Here is a 21,952-nt window from a genome sequence, read left to right on the forward strand (position 1 = left end):
ATGATGGATCTGGTGGCTTGATGGGCAGCATTATACTTTTTCCTCTGAGAGAGTCTGGGTATTCGGAACAGGAGTCACTAAGCAATGTGTTCTATGGGGATAAGAGCCATCTCCTGCAACAAATCTATTAGGAGGAGACTGTCCCCTGTAATTATCACAGATATTAATTATTAAAGTAAAAGAAAAAGAAAAAGAAAAAAAAAAAGCAACTTGCCTAGCAGCCAGACCTCTTGAGAACGTAAAAGTCATGACATGCTGTTGGGTACTGTGCTACTCTGTCTGTGATTAAGAGCTTTTCATCAGAGACAAGACCTACATCTTGATAAAACACAACTACTTTCTGTGCCTTTAGGCCATCCAATTTCCTGAGGGCTTGCACCCTGAGCAGGGCACGGGTCCCATTGGTAACCCAACAGGGCAGATGGAAATGCACTTTGGCAATAAATTATTTTATATTTGTTGGTGCTGCCTCTCTCGGGGGAATTTAATATAGTGGCACTCAAATTGCTATATGCATGCAGAGGCATCAGACTGGCTTTTACATGTGGTATCCCTGACAGTTCTATGGAAGGATGCTGCTCCCAGGAACCCCTGGAGCAGTGGGGACAAGTTTTCACAGGTGTAGCATGGCTCCTGTGTTTGACTCTCAACACGCCATTGTGACTTCTCAAGAAGGTGCAGAGCCGTTTCTATGGAAAATGCCAGGGAATAATCATAGGCTTAAAAATCCTCTTCTGTGACTACAACCAAGCCATGCTTTTTGGCCAGTGAGATGTAGACTCTTCTTCCCTGTCTTGCAGCGAGGCTGAGGTTATTCAGCAAAGCAGATCAGAGTTTGTTACTCTACTAGCCAGCCACAAACTGGTGTGTGCGTGTGTGCGTGTGTGCTTGTGGCCGTACTCTGCTAAACGACTGGTTCAAGGAGGAAATGCAGCTGGCATGGCCAACCTCCAGTACAGGCTTTTCCCACATTCCTTCCTTTTGACCTTTATCCAGCTGCATTCCTTTTAAAAATCCCACTGGAGGCAGACTTCTTTGGGCCACTTTGTCAACACACCTCACAGCAGGTGCCGATTTTTGCATCCATTTTGTCCTTTCTTCTCTCTTTTTTCAGGGTTATTTGTAAAAGTTATCCTCAGAGAATTTCTAGCATGAGCTTGTGATCTTCCCCTCTCATTGGTATGAGGAGTGTGTGATGCAGAGTATTTGAGGTCATGAGGAGGCTGGGAGGAGAGCTAATCAGTGAGCCTGACAAATTATTCCAGTAGGAGTATATTTGGAATGTGTGGTTCGGATGCAGGAGTGGTTTGTGCTCTGGTGCTGTAGACACAAACAGCTCGAGGCACAGGCGAGTGAAGGTTTGGCCCAACACCTCTTCTTTCTCTGGGATGAGTCTGAGCGAGGCTAGCTGTGGTTCAGCCAGTCCATTTCCTTGGCCTGAGGAGCACGTTTGATAAAGCAGTGAGGATGTTTTTGTTTCACGCCGTGCTTTCACTCCAGCAGGGTGGGGCAGTTGTGGCCAGGCGTTCAGATTTTGACATTTCCCACAGGACCCGCCATGTAGCTGCCACCATTTAGGATCAGTCTCCACATGCTGGCTGCTTCCATGGCCTCACATTTTTTGTTATAGTAGCTCCAAAAATTACAACCTCCACTCTACCTTTGCTTGCTGATCCAAAGGCAGTAGAGCAAGTGAAAGAGCTGTGCAGTGCTGCCCTTGGAAGTGCCATATGAGGAAGCCCTAAAGAGTTCCTTGCAAAGCAGCTCGAGTTCTAACCCACCCTCCTCTCCCATTTCTGAGTGCTTTGGTTAAATGTGGCAAATGGGAGCAGCCATAGCGTGAGAAGGACTGAAAACCTCTCTACAGACAAGAAACCTTCAATAAACTCACACAAAACCAGGGGGTTTTTCCCCCTCATGGAAATGGTAGATGGTTTTAAGAATGGGTACCAACTGATATTTTGGTCAGATCCAAAATTACGATCTGACTACTAGGATTGTCTAGCAGAATCAGTGCAGGTGAAGGGTATGTATGTTTCATCCCCAACAAAAATTTTCATGCTTTTCCAAGTGTCTGTCATGGCCTCATCACTCTTTCCCTGTAGCTTTTTGTTGTCTGAATGGGTTCTGGCTACATGTGTCTGTTCAAAATAAAGGGCATCACTTCTTACATGGTACATTTCTATTTCTCATGTGCAGATTTTGAGTGCTTCGATTTCCAAGGCTTCCTTCTTTCTGTATCCCAAAGATTAGTTGTTTGGCTTCTGGGATGAGAACAAGGGTGGGAGAGCCTTAAGAGGAAATCTCTGCCCAGTTGAAGCTCTTGGTGATAGATCCCCTGAGTACCATCCTGTAGTCCAGGATTTTTGCTATATAGGGTTAATGTTCATGGTTACACCATTGCTTTCTGATGCCTTTTGCTGAGCAGAAGTGCACATATTTTTCTTTCAGAAGTTTGTATTACAACGCCTTATGAAATGTGATGTGAACTTGGTTTTTTATTTTTGAGTACGTGTGACAATTTTAAGAATTTTTTTTTCCTTTTCTCCTTCCACTGGGTGATTTAAACCCCACCAAAAAAAAAAAAAAGAAAAAAAAAAGAAAAAAAAAGAGACCAATGAAAAGACTTGAATACTAACTTCAGTTGAAAAGAAACAGCAACACTACTCTTGTGAGACAGTTCTCACCAGTGTTCCTTTCCTCCCTGACCCTCTGTGACACTGAAATATCCACTTCTAGGACAACCTTCTTCCTAACCTGAAGGCTAAAAGTTCTTCCCTCTCTTCTTCTCCTGTTTAAAATATCATCCTTGCATCAGCCAGATCTACTGTTTAGAAGGATCAAAAGCTCTTTTCCTCCTGCCTTATTCCCATCCATATCAATATCCAGGGCTCTGAGTGTGCTGCTCTCCAGCGAGAGGTAAAATTTAAATCCCTAAATACAATACTTGGGGTAGTAACACCAGCTCTACATCACCAAAAACCTGGGAATTTTTCAAGTCTACAATATCCTAATGAAGTAACTATCCTTGTTTAACAAATAATCAATTATTTGGGAGATGGAGCTAATTGCTGAAAAGTAGCATTGCTCTGACTCGTGTGGAAGCCTAGGAGCCAGGCTGAGGTGGTCCACTTACAGAAATGCCACAGGCTATGAAACTAATCCTAGTTTTGGTGAAACTTCAAAGGAAAAGACATTAAATTAACATGATACAGGCAAGCGAATAGTAAGAAAAGCTGTTGGTGTGATTCCAGTTTGGATTCTTGTAGAGATTCCAAACTCAAACTCTCCTGGTGGCTTGGGCTAGTGATTTAATTTCTCTGTGCCTTGGATTCATAGCAGTAGAAGGGGCAAAAAAAAGAGCTGTCAGGTAATAATTAGTGGATTATACTGTAGTTCAAAGTCTTTCTTGTGAGGGAGTAGCATTTTGTATTTAATGCTGATGAACCTTGTTTGTGACCAAAGTTGGAGATAGAGCTAACACCAGCACTCAGCTTTGGAATATCCTGATTAAACTTTTCCCTGTATTTTACCATCACATCATGCAGTAGATCAGTGTCCCAAATCCAAATGTTGAAGTTCTCATTAAGACCTGGACTTTGCCTATGTTTGGTCTGCTTCTGACCATGACTAATGCATTCCCAAACTGTTCAGTTATTAGAAGAAATTTTAAAAACCCAAACCAACAGAAATGCATAAAAAAGTTTCATTTAAACAAAGGATGCAGTTAGCAGTGCTAGCCTACAAGTCCAAGAGTGTGAACAAATCAGGATGTTATTATTTAAAGAGCATAGGCATGAAAGAGCACTTCTGGAGTACTTGTTATTGTCCAAAATATCACTGAAATTCTGATGACTAAGTACAGTCTGCTTATCTCTATTTGAAACAGTGCTCTACGGATTCACTATTTCTAAAGGTCTTCTTTCCATTTCTATATAGATATTCTCCCTTCACATTTTGAAGGTTTGAAGAAGAGGATTGTTTTTCGAGTCACACTAAGTAAACATTAAATGCATGCAGGCTTAAAACTAAAGCATGCATGTTATGTAGCAGCAATGAAAAGTGCTCGGCTTGCACGACTTATGATGCTCAAGCGTTGCCTTGTTAAAATGCCAAAAAATTTTTTTCTTTGCATTTTTTTGAAAAGTAAATCTCTTCCTTTGACCTTGCAATACTAAACTTTTCCATTTCGTTGGACAAGTGATATTTATTTTACTGAATGCTTTTATATTACAGATAAGGTGGATGAAATAGTGCCAGTTTCCAAGCCATCAAGAATTGCAGACAATGCAACTGTGGACTCCAGAGTGGCAACTATAAAACAGCGGCCTTCTAGTAGATGTTTTCCCTCAGCTACAGATATGAATGTGAGTGGGAGCCACAATGCACTGCTTTATTCCTGCTAATGTATCTAATTCCTTGATTAAATAATGCCCATGCTTTTTAAGGGAAGAATTGCCATTAACACTATAGCATGTATTAAAAATTAAACACCAGAATTCTGAAATTGCATCACTCAAGTGCAGAATTTAATCTTACAAATCTTTGCAGGTAAGAAAAATAACTGGTTTTGTTGCAATTTGGACATACTTTTCCATTACCCACTTTAAGCTGTTGCCTTGTAAATAATATCAACTCACTCCTCTTACAGCAGCTGTCCTTTCATGAGTGTCTAAACAAAGCCTAGCCTTCCCTTTCTCTCCACCTCCTCCCCAGAAATAACCCCAGATTTATTATTTTCCATAAGAATTCTCAGTGAAAAGGGTAATGAATGAGGCATTTTTCCACATGGGAGAGACTTTCATGCTTTAATGCTGTTGGGGTTTCTGTTTGCTCTTTTGTAGTCCATGTATGAGAGACAGGGTATTGCTGTGATGACGCCCACTGTCCCAGGGAGCCCTCAAGGTCCTTTTCTGGGTATACCTCGGGGTACGATGAGAAGACAAAAATCTATAGGTAAAATGCCTCTCTTGTATGGTTTTGTTCATCAATAGCATACTTTCAGTAACTTTGGTTCTTTCCTAAAGCATGTTTCTCCGACATCTTTACCCCGGTGAATGGCTGTTTAATCTTTATACAAAGCTCATGAGAAAAGAAGTTTGTGTGTAAGGTGATGTGATTTCCACATTTAGCAAGTATGGAATTATAATTTTGTTATTTTCTTTAGAATGTTCCTTCTAACAAGGACAAAGAGATCAGTACAAGCCTTTTGCAAAACATTAGGGCAAAATATGATCCTTTCTTTTCCCTTGTTATTAAGGTGAAAGCATTGTAATGCTGTGTAGTTTACAAAGAAATTGTGTTGATCAAATGGACTAAAATTCACCTTTTTTTTTCATTTCACATGATGGCAATAGATGTTTTTACAACAAAGAAACAAAAAGCAGACCGAATTTGGGCTTTCTTTGTTCTTGTTAGTAATCTTAGCAGTGACTTTTATAAATTTAGAAACGCATTATGCTGATGTAAAATTAGCATCCAAACTATCCCAGTATTGCCCAATTTATTTATGTTAGAAGCCATATTTGTAATGATATAATGCCATCTTTTGAAATGCAACATTATGGGTTTTTTCCCCCAACAGGATCTTCATAGTCCCTTTGCTAAATTTCAATGGCATTTTAAAACTTCATTAGGTTTCTGAGTTGTTTTATTATATGTATTTGTAGAGTGCTGGAGTAAGGCAGAAGCGGCTCCTCTGCACAGAATATCTTCCCTGTTCAATAATTTTTAAAGAAAATGTGCTTTTCTACAGCCACCTTGATGATACAAAAACCCCAAACATTTGCCTACACATCAGTTTAATTAAAATTCCATAGTGTCCTTTTCAATCCAGGAACCTGGGATGTCCAACAGGAAAGAATGATTATGGTGGGAATCAACCTAAAGGCCTATTTTGGAATTTTGCATACTCCTTATGCTGTGGGAATGCACCCTGGAATTTTGGGTTGGATGGAGAAATAGTGCAGCGTGAGGGATTCTGGTGGATATGGCAGTGTTTTAAAAGCACTCTCTGATTTTTCAGGAATAACGGAGGAAGAGCGGCAGTTTCTGGCCCCTCCTATGCTGAAGTTTACCAGGAGTCTTTCAATGCCTGACACCTCTGAAGATATCCCACCTCCACCACAGTCCTTACCCCCCTCACCACCACCACCTTCCCCCTCTCTGTACAACTCCCCCAAATCCCTGACATCCCGGAGCTACGGAACAATCAAACCTCCATTTAACCAGAATTCAGGTGCAAAAATCTCTTTGGTTAGGCCCGAGAGCGTGGGTACCATGATAAGGGACAAAGGGATCTATTACCGGCGGGAGCTGGACCGATACTCGTTGGACTCAGAGGACCTGTACAACCGGAGTGCCGCAGCTCAGGCCAGTTTCAGGAGCAAGAGGGGCCAGATGCCCGAAAACCCCTATTCCGAGGTTGGGAAGATCGCCAGCAAAGCCGTTTACGTGCCGGCCAAGCCAGCCAGGAGGAAGGGGATGCTGGTGAAGCAATCCAATGTGGAGGACAGTCCAGAAAAGACCTGCTCTATTCCAATCCCAACCATCATTGTCAAAGAGCCATCCACCAGCAGCAGCGGGAAAAGCAGCCAAGGGAGCAGCATGGAGATTGATCCTCAGTCTTCGGAGCAGCCCGGACAGCTCCGGCCTGATGACAGCTTGGGAGTCAGCAGTCCGTTCGCAGCAGCCATCGCAGGGGCCGTGAGGGACAGGGAAAAGAGGCTGGAGGCGAGGCGCAATTCCCCGGCCTTCCTCTCCACAGACCTGGGAGACGAGGACGTTGGATTGACCCCACCAACACCGCGGATGAGGCAGTCCAAGTTCACCGAGGAGGCCATGTTCAGCAGTGAGGATGGTTTCAGACAGCTCATGTCGCCATCTCCAATCCCCGCCCCCAGGGAGCCTGAAAACCTTTTTAACAGCAGTGAGCCCAGCAGCCAGAGTGACTCAAGGACATTGAATGCTCCATCCAAAACGAAAGGCACTGACAACAGTATGGCGGCAGCCAAGCCCACGAGCGCTCCCAGCTCGGATAGCTACGTCCACCCGGTCACAGGGAAGCTGTTGGATCCAAACTCTCCACTTGCCCTCGCGCTCTCTGCCAGGGACAGAGCCATGAAAGAGCAGACACAGCAGGTTCCAGGCAAAGGGGACGCAGTCAAAACCGACCTTAACAAACCACTTTACATCGACACCAAGCTGAGACCCAACATGGAAACGACTTTTCCTGTTACTGCCACTGTCACCAGGCAAAATACCCGTGGCCTGTTGAGACGGCAGGAGACTGAGAACAAGTACGAGATGGATGCAGGGAAAGAAAAGAAAGCTGAGGAGAAGAAGAACATGTTGATAAACATCGTGGATACCTCACAGCAAAAATCAGCTGGCTTGTTGATGGTGCACACGGTGGATACGGCAAAGTCAGATGATATGCCCGAGGATGAGGAGGAAAAGGGAGCTGAGATGGAGCCGAACCCTGAAAACTCCCCGCCGGAGAGGCCGGAGGGCAGCGAGGAAGCGGAGAGCGAGCTGAGCGTCTCTGCCACGCCCGAGCCCCCGGCTTCTCCCTGTAAAACCATCGTGGCTGCCAGCTCTGTGGACGACCCCGTCATCCTGCCTTTCCGCATCCCTCCTCCACCCCTGGCCTCAGTGGACATCGATGAGGAGTTCCTGTTCACCGAGCCGCTGCCCCCTCCCTTGGAGTTTGCCAACAGCTTTGACATCCCCGACGACCGTGTGGTGCCCGGCTCGGCGCTGACAGACCTGATGGCACAGAGGAAGAACGGCACCCCATCGCCCAGCCAGCCAACAAACTCCTTGGACGGCAAAAAGCCAGTGGGTCTGTCAAACTGTTTGCCTGCCGCCTTCCTGCCACCCCCCGACAGCTTTGACAACGTCACCGACTCTGGGATCGAGGAGGTGGACAGTCGGAGCAGCAGTGACCATCACCTAGAGACAACCAGCACTATCTCAACGGTGTCCAGCATCTCTACCTTATCCTCGGAAGGGGGGGAGAACGTGGATACTTGTACAGTCTATGCAGATGGGCAAACATTTCTGGTGGACAAACCCCCAGTACCTCCTAAGCCAAAAATGAAGCCCATAATCAACAAAAGCAATGCACTTTACAAGGACGCGCTGATCGAGGAAACTGTAGACAGCTTTGTGATCCCTCCTCCCGCTCCGCCCCCACCTCCCATCAGTGCCCCACCCAACCTGGCGAAAGCTGTCCCCCAAAGGACATCCAAGCTATGGGGGGACGTGCCGGAGGTGAAAAGCCCAATTCTCTCAGGCCCCAAGGCTAATGTCATTAGTGAATTGAACTCAATACTCCAGCAAATGAACAGAGAGAAATCCTCAAAGCCAGGGGAGGGATTGGAGTCGCCGACTGGAACGAAAACTGCGAGTCTCAGTACAAGGTAAAAGTAATTAACCAAGTCATTTTCTAAAAATGCTTGATTTTTTTTTTTTTTGCCATCCCTTTGCTAACTTCTGTAAATCACATAGATAAAAGAAGAGTGCACTTTGTATTTACTTAACAAATAATCTGTGTCAAACACGAATTTCTTACACTGTCAACATTTGTGTTGCCTACATGATAGGACAGGAGCTTTCTCAGCCTTCAACTTCAAGGTTTGCACATACCTTTCTGTTGTTTTGATGTGAATTTCTTAGAGTTTGCTTTAATTTTTTTTATCTCTTTAATTTTTTTCCCTTCAGATTCTTTCCTTTTAAAATGGGGTGATAATTTAATTTTTCTTCAGTCCCGTGGGGTATTTTGGCTTCAAACAGGTAAAAAGTGTTTTTGCCAAGGGTTGCTTTGCATTCACTGTGTGGTCTCATTTGATTCATGCTGAGACCTCTCCTAATTTACTTAATCATAAAGTATTTCAGAGAATTCCTCATTAAAATCACTTTGCACTGTACATTTTATTACTAAACCACATCTGTATGGAATGTGGACATAATATAATGAAGTCCACAATTATTAAAAAGGGAAAGCTAATTTTGTATGTTTCATTAGGAGACTGAGGTATTATATCTTCTTGCAAAAACGTCATGCTGGCTTAGTTTTTTTAAAAAAAGGTGCCACCTAAGTCAATTTTATTAGAGTTATTCTGTTGATTAATAAATAGCTCAGCCTTTGGAAAACTGGTGTACTTTGCAAGCATGAAGATAATTTATTTTTAAGGGAAGGGTGTCTCTGCTGATTGCAAAGATTGCTCATTCAGAAAACAGTGTGATCCACAGCCTTGGCATCACGCAGTTAGATATTATTTCCTGCAGGATGGAAGCCATCAAACTGGTGACAGTGAGGGAATTCAGTTTTTAGAATTGAGAAGTGGTAATAAAACACAGAAATGTTGGAATTTCTCTCAGTGGTTCTTGACTAAACAGAGCAGAAATTGAGTTGGGTCTGCAGGAAAAGCCTTCATACATGAAAAAAACCCACATTATTTCTGCTGGATGTTGATCATGTTTCTTGTTAAGCACCATGAACATGTTGTCTTTAGCTTCATGTGTATAACATTATTTATCAGCTCTTATTTTTAAGCTGAAAGGTATTTCCAGGTTACAGGGGAGATCTTTAGCATCCCTGTTTTATCAGAAAATAACCAAGGCTACTGACTACAGTGCACTGTAAATATGTAAAAGTACTCCCATTACTGAGAGCAAAATGAAAAGTAGAAGTAAATAGAAAGACTTTTTCTGTGAAAATACATTTTTAAAGGTATAAAGGGTGGGGAAAACTTGGAGAAGTATAGCACTTCACTAGAGAAAAGCAAGCTGTTATGTAAGCAGAAGTAGCCCCATATGTTACCTTTTAGAGGAAGGGCTGACTTAGTGTTACAAATTTGTGTTGCTTTTTTTTCTGTCCTTGAGGTTTTTAATTTTTTCAAACTCAGCTTTGGCAAATTACTACATCTTCATGATGGAATACAGGGGCTCAACTGGCGGGGGGGAACCCCACCCAAAGCATTCTTTCAGTGGGGCTGAAATCCTGCTTCTTCCCTGAAAAGTAAACACAAACACTCATCTTTGCAAGCTGGAGAGAGGATCCTGGGATGTTCCAGAGCCAAAAGAGCTATGAGGGCATAAATGGGATAAGTTGGCAAGGCAAAGAGCACCAAAACTCTTGGCTGTTACTTGGCTGTGGGAGAAAATGACACCTCCACATCGTTCCCGGTGGGAACAGGATGCAAGAGGGCTGGGTGTTGTTTCCTGCTGTTTTCCAAACTCATGTGATTACTTCTTAATTATGAGCTGGATTGAAGCTGCTTAAAACCACCAGGAAAGTTTGCTAAGGATTTATTTTTTTAGCAAATAATAATCCAGGAGACAGCAGAAGAGATCCAGCAATCTACAGATGCTGGAAGTGTGTTTGAAAAGGTGCTGCAGGCAGTCTTTTTATCTCAACCAGGGTAAGGCAAAGAGATGGAAATTGAGATGTTCACTTGTGGAATCAGAGGCCCTGTGGTTTTCCTGCACTGCTTTTACTCCCGCTTTATCTCTCTAAAAGTTAAATAAATTACAGCCTTTCTAGCCTAAATGCACGACTGACACAATTTTTTTTTTCAAAGCTATCAAATATTATGACCAAGGAATGCCATCTTGTGAAAATTTCAAGTGTAAAAGCTAATGTTTAAATTTCAAAGGTAAAATTTCTGGAGTTCCTTGGTATTTTTTCCCCTAATGCTTTAAAGCTTAGGACAACCAATTGTTGATCTTGCAGCCCTTCCCTGCGAGGTAGCATTAGAAAGGGACCAAGGAATTTTGGCTCACAAAAAGTAGGGATTCTGCTAAATTAAAGAACCACTCATTAGGTCTGTGAACAGAGCAGTGATAATAAATGAGCCTGTTCCTATGCTCCAACCAAGGAGAGGGATTGGGAAGGGTTATAAATAGGAACAGCGTTCACAGGCTCGCTTGGGCGGTGTTTGCAGCACAGGCAGCCTGAAGAAATTAAAAATATGTAACTGCTTATGGGGCCATACATGAAATTATAGGCCAGATTGGAATCCTAAATCCCACTGGGAATTCTCTTTGCATAGCCAGTAGATGTAAAACTGGGGTTCACTCAAGACAATTGCCCTATTAGGGTGGCACAGGGGTGAATTAAACTACAGATAGTTGGGTAATGACTGGCTGCAGTAACCCATAAAAACACCTTCTTTGTGCTTTTTTGATAGATGGGGATGAGGAGGAGAACATTCTATGGTCCTGAACAGCATTTCTCAATTATTACATTGAAACCACCCTGAACTTGCTTTTATTCTCTGTACCTTGGTTTAGCAATCATTTTCCATGGTGTATTTATAGTTTTCCCATAGTTCTTATGGAGACACCAAGCTTTAAGATTTTTAAATAGAGCATGGAAACGCTTGGCTGGAAACCATCTGCTCCTCCATTCTCAGTAGCAGTGGCCAGCCTGTGGGACAGGAAAAAGGAGCCCAGCAGGAGAAGGGAAAAGAGGAAGAAGTGAGAGGTTGCCCTTGCTTACTTTGTACTAATTGAAGTGTAATTAAAGGGTTTGATCACGAGGTTCAGGAAGACAGCTCCAGATCCCACTCCCAGTTTTGGCCACCATTTCCTTTGAGGAATTATGGCCATCAGCTGTGGTGACAGAGGTTTTAATCTGGCTTATCCATGTCGTCCTGCAGGCGAGGAGGACAGGACGTGTCAACCACAATAAATACAGCAGTGTTATACATCCACTCGAGAGACCCCTGGCTTTTATAGGGAGCTGATGAAAGAATGGGGAGAAGAGCCAAGCAGGACTTTCCCTGGGAGAGAGGAGGAGTTTGCTCTGTCTGTGTCCCAGCAGTCCTGCAGCAACATGAGCATCATGAGCCAACCCCTGAGATCTGGGGGCTAAAAGCAGCATGGCTGAGGCAGGATAAACCCTGGGGCCACCAGGGACAGACAGCTCAGCCCCCAGGGAACACAGCATCCTCCCTCCCTCAGGCCTCTGGAGCACTGATAAGGATCATGAACAGCAGCTCCTGCTGCTCTCCACCAGCACCACACAAAAATGATCCATGGCTTGGCCAGAGGGAGAAACACTTCCAGTTTTTCTGTGTTTGTCCAGCTGTGTTTGCACAATCTTGTTACTTCTGGAGCGCATTGGCATCACTGCTGGTGGTGGGAAATACTTATGATAAATGTGGGACTTATGGAGGGTGCTGTGGAATTGAATCCTCTAGGAAGAATACCTGCACTGTGCTGGAATAACAAGTTTTAAAAGTGAAACAGGACAGTGATTTTGGCCATCAATTAATTAGTTTTTCCATGAGTATTTGGAGAAGTTCCTTTTATTTTTCCACAAGCAGGTAAGGCAGAACAGAACTTAGTAGTGAGTCCTTTATAGGGAGTGATCCTATGTTTGGTTTATGATAAAGGATGTCTGGGTTTGTCAGAGGGTAAAATAAGTGCCTTGATTTTTCACTTGCTGCTCTCATTAGACTCATTTCACATTGTTAACTGTTTGCCAGCCAATTTCACAGGACTGCTTGCTTTGTCAGTGATTTCTGCAGTGTTTCAGTCATTCCATTTTGTCATTTTTATTTGCTGTCATGACTGCTGTTGTCAGAGGAGGGCCATGCTGAAGTGCCATGAAGTAAGTGCCAACCATAAAGCATGGACTATTCTATGTTGTACATTCTGCTGCTTTTTAATGCTCACCCATTGTTATTGCATTCCAGTGGCTTTGGTGGTGACTGTGTTTCTCACAGTGCAGTGTGGATTAGATCATCCTAATCCAGAAATGGTAGCCATCCTAAAATGGGACCTAGGATGCCATCTCAAGGTGAAATAAAAGCCACATTCATCAGAGGAGTACTCAGAAAATGTGTTGGTAACATGAGCACTTAAGGCCAGATTCCTGAATGTGTCTGAGCACCTAAACAAGGGGCAGGACTTTTCAGATATGGCCAGATTCTGGGACGTGGAGGGGTGGGGAGGGATGATTAATAAAGTTTTACACACCTATGTGAGGCTAAAAGTAAAGACAAACCAGCCTGTGTGGCCATCTTGTCCTTGAAAGCTGTGGAATTCCCCCCCGTTCTCCTTCCAGCTTCCCTTCCCCTGGCAGTTATCCAAGTGCAAAGGGCTGATGCTGCCTCCTGGCCCAGCAGCATCCCCTTCCCGCTGCTTTCCAGACATTTCACATGGAAACTCTGCTCCTGCACAGACAGACTCCCACAGACCTGCCTGACTGTTCCTCACTGGCAGCAGACACAGAGCAGCTCTCGATTCTTCTCCCCAAAACAACGCCCATGTGGGGAGCTCTGCATCCTGCCAGTCATCACGTCAGCCCTTGTCCTTCACCTGCCCCCAAAACAGACAACTCTTGGCTTACTTTCCTGCCATGCTATTTGCCTCTGACAACGAAATAAAGAAATTAAGAGGTGAAGGCAAACTTTGGGGTTTGTGGGGCCTCCAAGATCTGTAAGAATTTAATTTCTCTCAGTACCCCTATACAGGGACTTCACTTATTACTCTTCTTGATTTTTAAGGCATTTTCCATTGATATGATGGAAAAGCTGTGTCAGAACCAGCAAGTCTTCTAGAAATTTCTGGGGTAAAACAGCTCCCAGGAGCTGAGAATAATGTGGGTTTTTTATTTTTCAATGGGAGCTGCTGCACTGATTTACCTCTGATAGTAAGTTAACAGTAAATTTGAATCTTGCAAATATAATTCAAAATTTAAAATAATTTTTTGCCTACAAGCTGTGCTGATGGCTTTTATACTTGGAGGCCACGTGGTTGTGACATATAGGTTTTATATTTTTTGATTTTAATATGAAGCAACATAATGAGCATTGCAATCAGTGCAGGCTCACAGCAGCAAATGTTTACAAATTACTACCATATGCCGATTCTAATAGAGCAAATTTTATTTAAAATAATTATCGGACTTTTTTCACCTTTTTTTAAAATGAAGTTTGGGGTGTGGCAGGTTTAATATGGATTTAACATATCTAGGATAACAGATGACCAAATAAGGCATAAGAAAATGCTCTGATTAAAAATCTGGAATCCCCGTAACACAACAAAGGGTGCCTGCTTTCCAGCTGGAATGTACTCGCTCCTTATTGACCAGGGTACCAACCAACCATAAAATGCAAGACAGATGATGGTTTCAAGGCTGTGTCTGCACCCCAGATCGTGTGGGAGATGTCATAAATTATAATTTAGGATGCATAGAAGTAAACATAAATATCCTTGGGGTTTTTTTTCCCTTGGATTGCAATTGCAGTGCAGCACGAAAGAATGGAGCTGATATGGCAGGTGGAAAAGGGAGAAAAGAACATGGGAAAACAATCTTGGAGTGAACGGCATGGAACAAAATGCCTGGCAGTGTTTCACCAGGCTGTGCCCATGCCATGAGAGCTGGGCACTCACATGGCTATGAACTGAGTTGGTGTTGAAACCTCTGCAACCAGCTAAAAAAATCTTATCACTGTCTCAAGAGTTTTGTTTTAATAATCATCAGCCCTGAACCTCTGGCTTGGAAAAAGCAAGATGCTCTCAGTTCTCCTGCCGCTGCATGCAGCCATGTGAAGCCAATGTTTTTATCCAGGTGACAGGGAGCAAAGGACCAGGATGCCTGGGATGCTTTGCTCACCCTGCGTATTCCTGCCCATGGGGCTGAGAAAGTTAGGGAACACCAGCCAAGGAATACTTCAAATGAGAGCACAGAGTTTACTTTTGGGGGGGCTGTTTCTTCTGTCTTAACATCCTTTATTTAAAGGAAGAGTGACAGTAATTTCCTGAACAAGGCTGGGCAGGGAGTCTTTAAGGGGAGCAGCCTGGAGGAGAAGCAGCAAAAGTGAATTGCAAAGCACTGAGCCCGGACCTGTCAGTCAAGCAGTAGAAATTATCTTTCATCACCTGGAATAAAAAGAGGTGTATTTTCATCGTCCATTTGATCTTGCCACAATGGGTGTAAATACAAAACCCTAATTTCTAGTATTTGCAAGACAGGAAAGTTAAGTAGAAGGGTGATTGCGGGTAAAGATCAAAGATTCATTTCCCTATTTATACACAGCTCATTCTTGCCATGACTAGGATAGCACCACCCCAACCTTTTTCAAAGCAGGCTTTTTGTTGGTTTTAAATTATATCATGCCTTAGTAATGAGTGTGAGACAGTGCTGAGGTAAAGGAGGTGGAAATAACTTGCTCCCCTTGGTTAGTAGAATTTAGTAGTCTCTTGCCACAGAGTTTTTATTTGTAAGAGTGCTTAGCTCCAGCCTTGGAAGATGGTGAGAGCCATTAGGTGCCAAAAGCATCACAGGAAACACACAGAACCTTGCCAAGTGTTTCCTTTCTGTGTTAAATTACAAAGCCATAAGTGCTGGAAGCATTGTTCCTACTGGGTTTTAAGTGAAGTACCAATCTTCCAAAGAGATCCCCCTGTTCCCATTGAAATCCATGGAGCAGCCTATGGGAAAACAGTGGGAATGTTGGTGTGAATTAAATGTGAGTTCTCCCAAAAGTGATTCTCGGTGCTCCCTCTCGTGACAGGGAGCTTTATCTGAATGGGGCCTGCCGAGATGTCGGTGTGGCAGAGCTGCACCTCCCTGGGCTCTGGGTTGGTGTGAAGTGCCAAAGCCCCAGGGATTATTCAGGGAACACTCTCAGGGCTCTCCACAGTCAGCAACCAGCCAGGGAATGATTGTCTCCAGCTCAGGACTGCAGTGGGAGAGAAAGGGATGAATAACCTGTTTGTGAGCACTGCCCCATGTTCCATTACCCTGCTTTTCCTTTATCTCCCTGAGTTCTTTTCTGCACAGCAGTGTCGAATTACTGCTGTGCTGGATTAATGGAAGCATTTCCATCTGACATCAAGCACCCAAGCCATCCTCAGTTCTGCCCAGGCAGGACAGGACAGGCCTGGGGACAGTGTCGCACTCAAAAACAGAACTCAGAAACAGAGGGCTTCTGTCAGGGTCTGCGCTGGAAATCTCAGTACAGCATCAGCCACATCATCCTCTGGACTCCATGGCATTGCTCCCAGGATAAATAAACCCTTCCTTTGCTCTGCAAGTGCTTTAAATTAGTTGTCTGAAGGTTTTCCCAGTTGGCAGGTTATTTCTGAAGTGAAGAACACTGGAGCTCCAGGCATCCAAGGGCTCTGGAGCATCCTGAAGTGCATGCTGACTGGCTCTTCCCATGGGAGTGAGGGCTGTGGGGTCAAGCCTTTGATGACATGAACAGACCCAAACCTAAATTTGTTTCTGTAGCCAGCAGGCAGAAGCAGAGGGTCGTGTTCCTTCACCCACCCTATCAGGCTGAGCACCAGAGTGAGCCTCTCCACGAGGTTCATGCCTGCTTCATTCGTAATCAGAAACTCATCTTCTTTAGGCAGAACTTGATCCCAGCTACATCACCTCTGGTCATGTGCAGGAAAAAGAATTTTGTCTCCTTAATTTTGTGGTGAAACTGCCAGAGTATTATTTCTCTGCGAAGGAAATAGACACTGAGATGTTTTAGGCACCTTAGAAGGACTGTTTTATGTTTAGAGCATGGATAGAAAGGGAAATAAGAGCAGCCTGTTCTGTAAACAAACAGTACTACAAACACTCTGCAAAATTCACTGAGTGAAGCCCAAAGATCCAAAATCCAGTGCTCCAGAAACTTTCCAGTGCTACTATTTTTAGCTATGTTATGTGTAAAGCCAGAACTGAAGGATTCCAACCCTCCACGTGGCAAAGGGGTCTACTCCTGGTCGAGCTTCGTTGAGACTATAAAGTGCTCATGTGCTTGTTCCACTCAGCACTTCTCATTTAACCAGGAGTAAATTTGGGAACAGGGAGAGAATGTGCTCTGGAAGGTGTTTTTTCCTGGACTGCTCATAAGAAAATGTTTTGTCTTTAACTATGGCTTACCATTGGTGCTGGTTTTCTGGGAAAGAGTCAATGATACAATTTTTGTACTTGTGAAACTACCCAATCATCCCTGTGCTGTAATTACCACGAGCTGATGGGGCTGTGCTGGTGGCCAGCAGCTCTAACTGTGCCTGTCTGTTTGCACTTGCAGGAGCACGGAAGTCATGAGTACTGTCTCAGGTACACGAAGTACAACAATCACTTTCACTGTCCGACCCGGTGCCAGCCAGCCGATCACACTGCAGAGCAGGTCCCCAGACTATGACAGCAGGACCTCAGGAGCAAGGCATGCTCCCAGCCCTGTGGTTTCACCAACTGAGATTAATAAAGACATCCTGCCTGCTCCTCTGACTGCTTCTGCTTCAGCCTCATCTCCTTCTCCAACTCTGTCTGATGTATTTAGCCTACCCAGCCAGCCCCCTTCTGGGGACTTATTTGGCTTGACCACAGGGCGCAGCAGGTCTCCTTCTCCCTCAATATTACAACAGCCAATCTCAAATAAGCCTTTTACAACTAAGCCTGTCCACCTGTGGACTAAACCAGATGTGGCAGATTGGTTGGAAAGTCTAAACTTAGGTGAACATAAAGAAACATTTATGGACAATGAAATAGATGGCACACATTTACCAAATCTACAGAAGGAAGATCTGATAGACCTTGGAGTGACTAGAGTTGGGCACAGAATGAACATAGAAAGAGCTTTGAAGCAGCTGCTGGACAGATAAGAATAGCTATTTTGCCTCACAAACTTCTGTTGATAACTAGAGATGGGCTGGTACTGACATACCCCAAATGCCTTGTCTGTCTGTGAGTGCCAGCAAAATTGGGGGGGAGGGGGAGAACAGATGAATTCCTGGTACTCAGGTGATGCAGACTGTCTGCTACATGCGCAAACACAAACCTAAAGATGCTAAAGAAGTGGGGCCATTTTATTTCAAAGCTGTGGGGAGATGTGAGAGAGAGACAATTGTTAACTTTAAAACTCTTGATGCTGCCCTTGGCCAGGACCATTGCGTGAGGATTTTCTTTTAAAATTGCAAACATGTCAGGGTTTCTTTTATTGACAGAAGAAAAAAAAAATGCATTTTATTTTATTCTCTTCTTGACATTCAAGTCTCCAAGCAGGCTTCCTTCCCCAGCCCTTGGTTCATTTTAAGAGGACAGGTTGCTCCATTATCACTCAAACCCAGTTTTATCAGTAGCAGGGATATTGAGGTGGGCACAGGAGTTTATATTACTCTTTTTTTACTGGCATAGCTCCCTGATCTGCGGGCAGTGAAGCTGGTTGTTCTGCTGGGGTCAGTCCAATGGTAACCTTGCTCTGTTTTACCTGGTATTTCTTTATTTCTGCAGTGATATTTAGCACTCTTCCAAGGTGGCAGAACAAGTTCAGTGCACGCTCCATTGACGTGGCCTGTAGGATGGTGCAGATGTTGAGTAAAGGCTGAGGAGGGACCACACTTAGAGGTACAGCAAAGTGAAGATAGTTTGAACCTGAGACACCCCCAGTTCTCAACCAGCTCAGCTGCTGCTGAGTCAAAATAGGAACTCCACGAGCCAGGACAAACTTTGGTGTGCAGGCACAGCTTTGAGGCTTGACAGTGAGACACTGAGAGAGGCTGAGCCCTGGGAGGTGCTGCTTAATTCAGTGAGTAGTGAGTGCCTGGGTACTTTGAACACCAGGCTGAGAACCAAGGAGAAGAGAGATGAATGTTCCCATTGAAGTCAGTGGGAAGTGTGCCAGGATCTGAAGTGAGAGAGGCATTTCAGCCTGTTAGGATGGAAATGCTTCAGATCCTTGAGAGGAGGCAGAGAGGTGATGCCAAGACGGAAAGAGCTGTCGAGTGTCTCGGGGTGTGTGCGTTCTGAGAGCCTGCAGGGCTGGGGAGGGCTCTCATTTTATCACTGCTGGCAGGAACTGGCTCTGGACAAGAACAGAGGGCCGGGCACTGGCCCCCAGCCCATTCCTTGGCACAAGAGGTGGGAGCATCCTGCCAGAATCCAGGGCTGGGAGTGGGGCAGAGAGAACTTTCTGGGAGACTTCCGTCAGCAGGGGAGAAACACCCATGGCTGGTTCATATGGCTTTGTTTAAAAAAAAAAAAAAATATTTTTTTCGACTTTCAAGTTAACAAGTCTCTCTCTGCATGTTTGAACTCCCCCTTGTAATTAACACCTCTGAATATCTGTGAGTTTTGTAGGACTTTCTGGACAGAATATTCAAGATGTTCAAGGTGGGTAAATTGGGTGTGGATGGCTAAACTGCCTCCCTACCAAACTTTCAGGTTCCCTTACATTTTGCAAGGTACCTGAACTTTCTTTCCTTCATATGGTCCTTGATATGGTCCAGCCTATCTCTAATTTTTTTATTATTGTGATTATTTTTTGCTCACAAACAAGTGTCTAATTAGGTCTGCAACAGCCCTAGTATGAGTACATAAAGTTTAGCATTTTAAATATCTTTCTTTACTGCAAGTTTAAATAGTTGTACAGATAGTTTATAAGCACAATATTTTAAGAAAATAAGTGGCTGGTCTACTGGGCAGCCTTTGTGCCACTTCAGTGCTAGGAAGTTAAAAACAAAAAAAGACAAACAAAAAAAAAAAAAAGAAAAAAAAACTTTTTGTGGTTTACTACTATTTCTGTGGAATAATTATAAAGTCTTGACCTTTTTAAAATCAACCTCACTTGGATGCATCTGAACCAGCAGAGCTGTGTTATATTTTCTATCTTTGCTAGAACTTCTACAGAGGAGGATGAGTATTTCTTCAAAAGTGGTTACAGTTACCAACGCATTGGAAACTCATAAAAATCAACTTATTTAAGCCTCCTGCCCCCTTTATGGAACAGCAAATCTTTTGACTTAACATCTGTTACTGTGTTCTGTTTGTATTTGGGGAGTTCCAAGGAACCTTGTCATAAAAATGAAGCACTGAGGCGTTTTGCTGTCGAGGAGTGCTGAGTTTTTCCGTGGGAGGTGTAGAAAATGGCAGTTCCACTCAGATAGGTTGATGCAGGCAACTTGAGGCCATCACACACTTCAAGAAGTGAAAAAAAGAAAAAACAAAAAAGGTAATTTAGCCATCTTTTGTCTTCCATTTGGTGATACAACAGAATTCAGTAAATAAACCACTGATGCCATGCTCTCTCTTTTTTTAAATTTTTTTTTGTTTGTTTCTTTGGGTACAGTTGCTATTACCTCTATAACATGTGCCAGAAATACGTTAGGAAATAAATACAGTAGTAAAAGACAAAAAAACATAGACGTTGACTTTTAAAGCTGCTTTTTTTGGATCACAACCTTCCCGTGGGTTGAACTTGCCCTGAACAAGCGCTGACACAGCCAGTGGCTCCCAGGTGGGAGCATCCCTTCCTCACACAGGTGTGGCTCCTGCTCTGCATCTCTTCAGGTACTCCAAGAGCAGGTACACAACGGGCAGACGAAGGAGGTGTAAGGGAATAGTTTTATTTTTCACCTTGTGTCCTATGAAGCCAAAAGGTAAGGAGACCTGAGGGGACCTACTTGGACCAGCAGAATGCACCTCTGCCAAGTCGAGTTCAGTCTCCAGCTCTGAGGGGTGGTTTGAAACAAAAAAAAGAAAGCAATAGTAACAGATAACGCCGTGGCCTCCGAGTATTTTCACCAGGGGGGAGGAGAGAAGACCCATTTCTTTCATGCTACTCTGATAGTGAAAAACAAAGTCATTAAATATCTATGATATTCTGGGTTTTAGGATCAACTTTTGTTTATATACTGTAATTTAAATAAATTGCATTTACATGCCTAGTTTCTGTAATATTTGTGTATACAATACCAAAATCTTACAAGATGTAAATTGTGTATAACTGCACAGACTCCTTGCCCTAGGTGTCTGAGAACATTTTAAGTTTAATTCATATATTATAAAATGATTAGATGTGACTGTTGATTTACAGAATTTACATATCACAAAGAAGTTAATTATTTGTGGTACTTAAGTTAATAAAAAAATAGTGACTTTTTTTTCTTTTCCTCTCAGTTCTTAGAAAGCATTACCCAGTTGATCTGGCGATGATTATGTGTATGAGCCACAAATATTGATAATTTTTCCATTACATTTTTTCTTTTATTTTCTAGATACTAATATGTTTCTCGCTATAGTTTGTGTAACAACTTGTGTTCACGTTATCTATGTTGCTGTAATTTTTGTGCTTTAATTCCTCTAATTTCAACTGATTAAAAAAAAACAAAATCAAGCTCCTGTAACTTGCACTTTTCCCCAATCCTTAATACTCTTGTATGGCAACCAAAATTACTGTAAGAAATAAATATAATATTGCACTAAGGGTGTGGTTCTGATTGCAAACAGAGAACACTGTCTGGATTTTTATTAAAAAAGAAAATATATAAGTTGCCAAAAAAAAGTTGCAATTTGTTATTGAAAACGCATAAAATGCTTTAACAAAATGTAGATGGAACTAAGGGGAAATGATTGATTTATCATTGGGAAAAGCATTTCCCGTTTTTTTGTTTTGGTTTGGTTTTGGTTTTTTGGGATTTTTTTTTTTTTTGTTAAAGCATTCCTTATGCCAAATGTTGAATGTTCCGTTCATTTGCTGAATTTCAAGGGTCACGCTTGAAATCTGGTAAAGCAGGAAACTTTGAAGGGGACAGGTAGAAAACTCCATTATCTTAGTTTTTTTTTGTTGTTTTGTTTGGGTTTTTTTGTTTTGTTTTGTTTTTTGTTTTGTTTTGCTTTTTGGGGGTTTTTTTGTTTTGTTTTTTTTTTTTGGGAGGGGGGTTTGGGGTTTTTTTTTGCCTTAAGGTAGAATTCTGAAATGTGTGGAATGTTTTTTATTCGGGGAATGCACGTCCCGAGCTTCAGTGCTGCTGCTGCTCTGCGATTTCACGGGGCACTGAAAAGTGAGGGTTTGGGGATTTGATTTTTATTTGGAGCTGGGGTTTCTCTGGGGCAGAGCAGCTGTGCAGAGGGGAGGAGGGAGCAGCACTCCTTGTCCGACTTTGTGCATCTGTGACTTTGAAATCTGTACCAGCGGGCTCTGTTTGTACTGTGAAT

At 43.2% G+C, this 21,952-nt stretch overlaps 1 protein-coding gene across 3 annotated transcripts in view; it reads left to right on the top strand.

Annotated features, from left to right (window-relative positions):
• SHANK2 (SH3 and multiple ankyrin repeat domains 2) overlaps positions 1-21,220 on the top strand; it is a 270,317-nt gene extending 249,097 nt beyond the window's left edge. For 2 of the 3 annotated variants that reach the window (XM_077784361.1, XM_077784362.1), the window contains 4 exons: positions 4,237-4,367; positions 4,845-4,956; positions 6,026-8,423; positions 17,049-21,220. In XM_077784361.1, the coding sequence (XP_077640487.1) occupies positions 4,237-4,367; positions 4,845-4,956; positions 6,026-8,423; positions 17,049-17,622 (3,215 nt within the window). In that variant the 3' untranslated portion in view covers positions 17,623-21,220. Of the gene's footprint in view, positions 1-3,939; positions 4,000-4,236; positions 4,368-4,844; positions 4,957-6,025; positions 8,424-17,048 lie in introns of all 3 variants that reach the window. The other variant, XM_077784360.1, reaches the window with a different exon arrangement.
• The last annotated feature ends 732 nt before the right edge of the window (positions 21,221-21,952 follow it).

This window comes from Lonchura striata, chromosome 6 (assembly GCF_046129695.1).
Source record: "Lonchura striata isolate bLonStr1 chromosome 6, bLonStr1.mat, whole genome shotgun sequence".
NCBI classification, from domain to species: domain Eukaryota; kingdom Metazoa; phylum Chordata; class Aves; order Passeriformes; family Estrildidae; genus Lonchura; species Lonchura striata.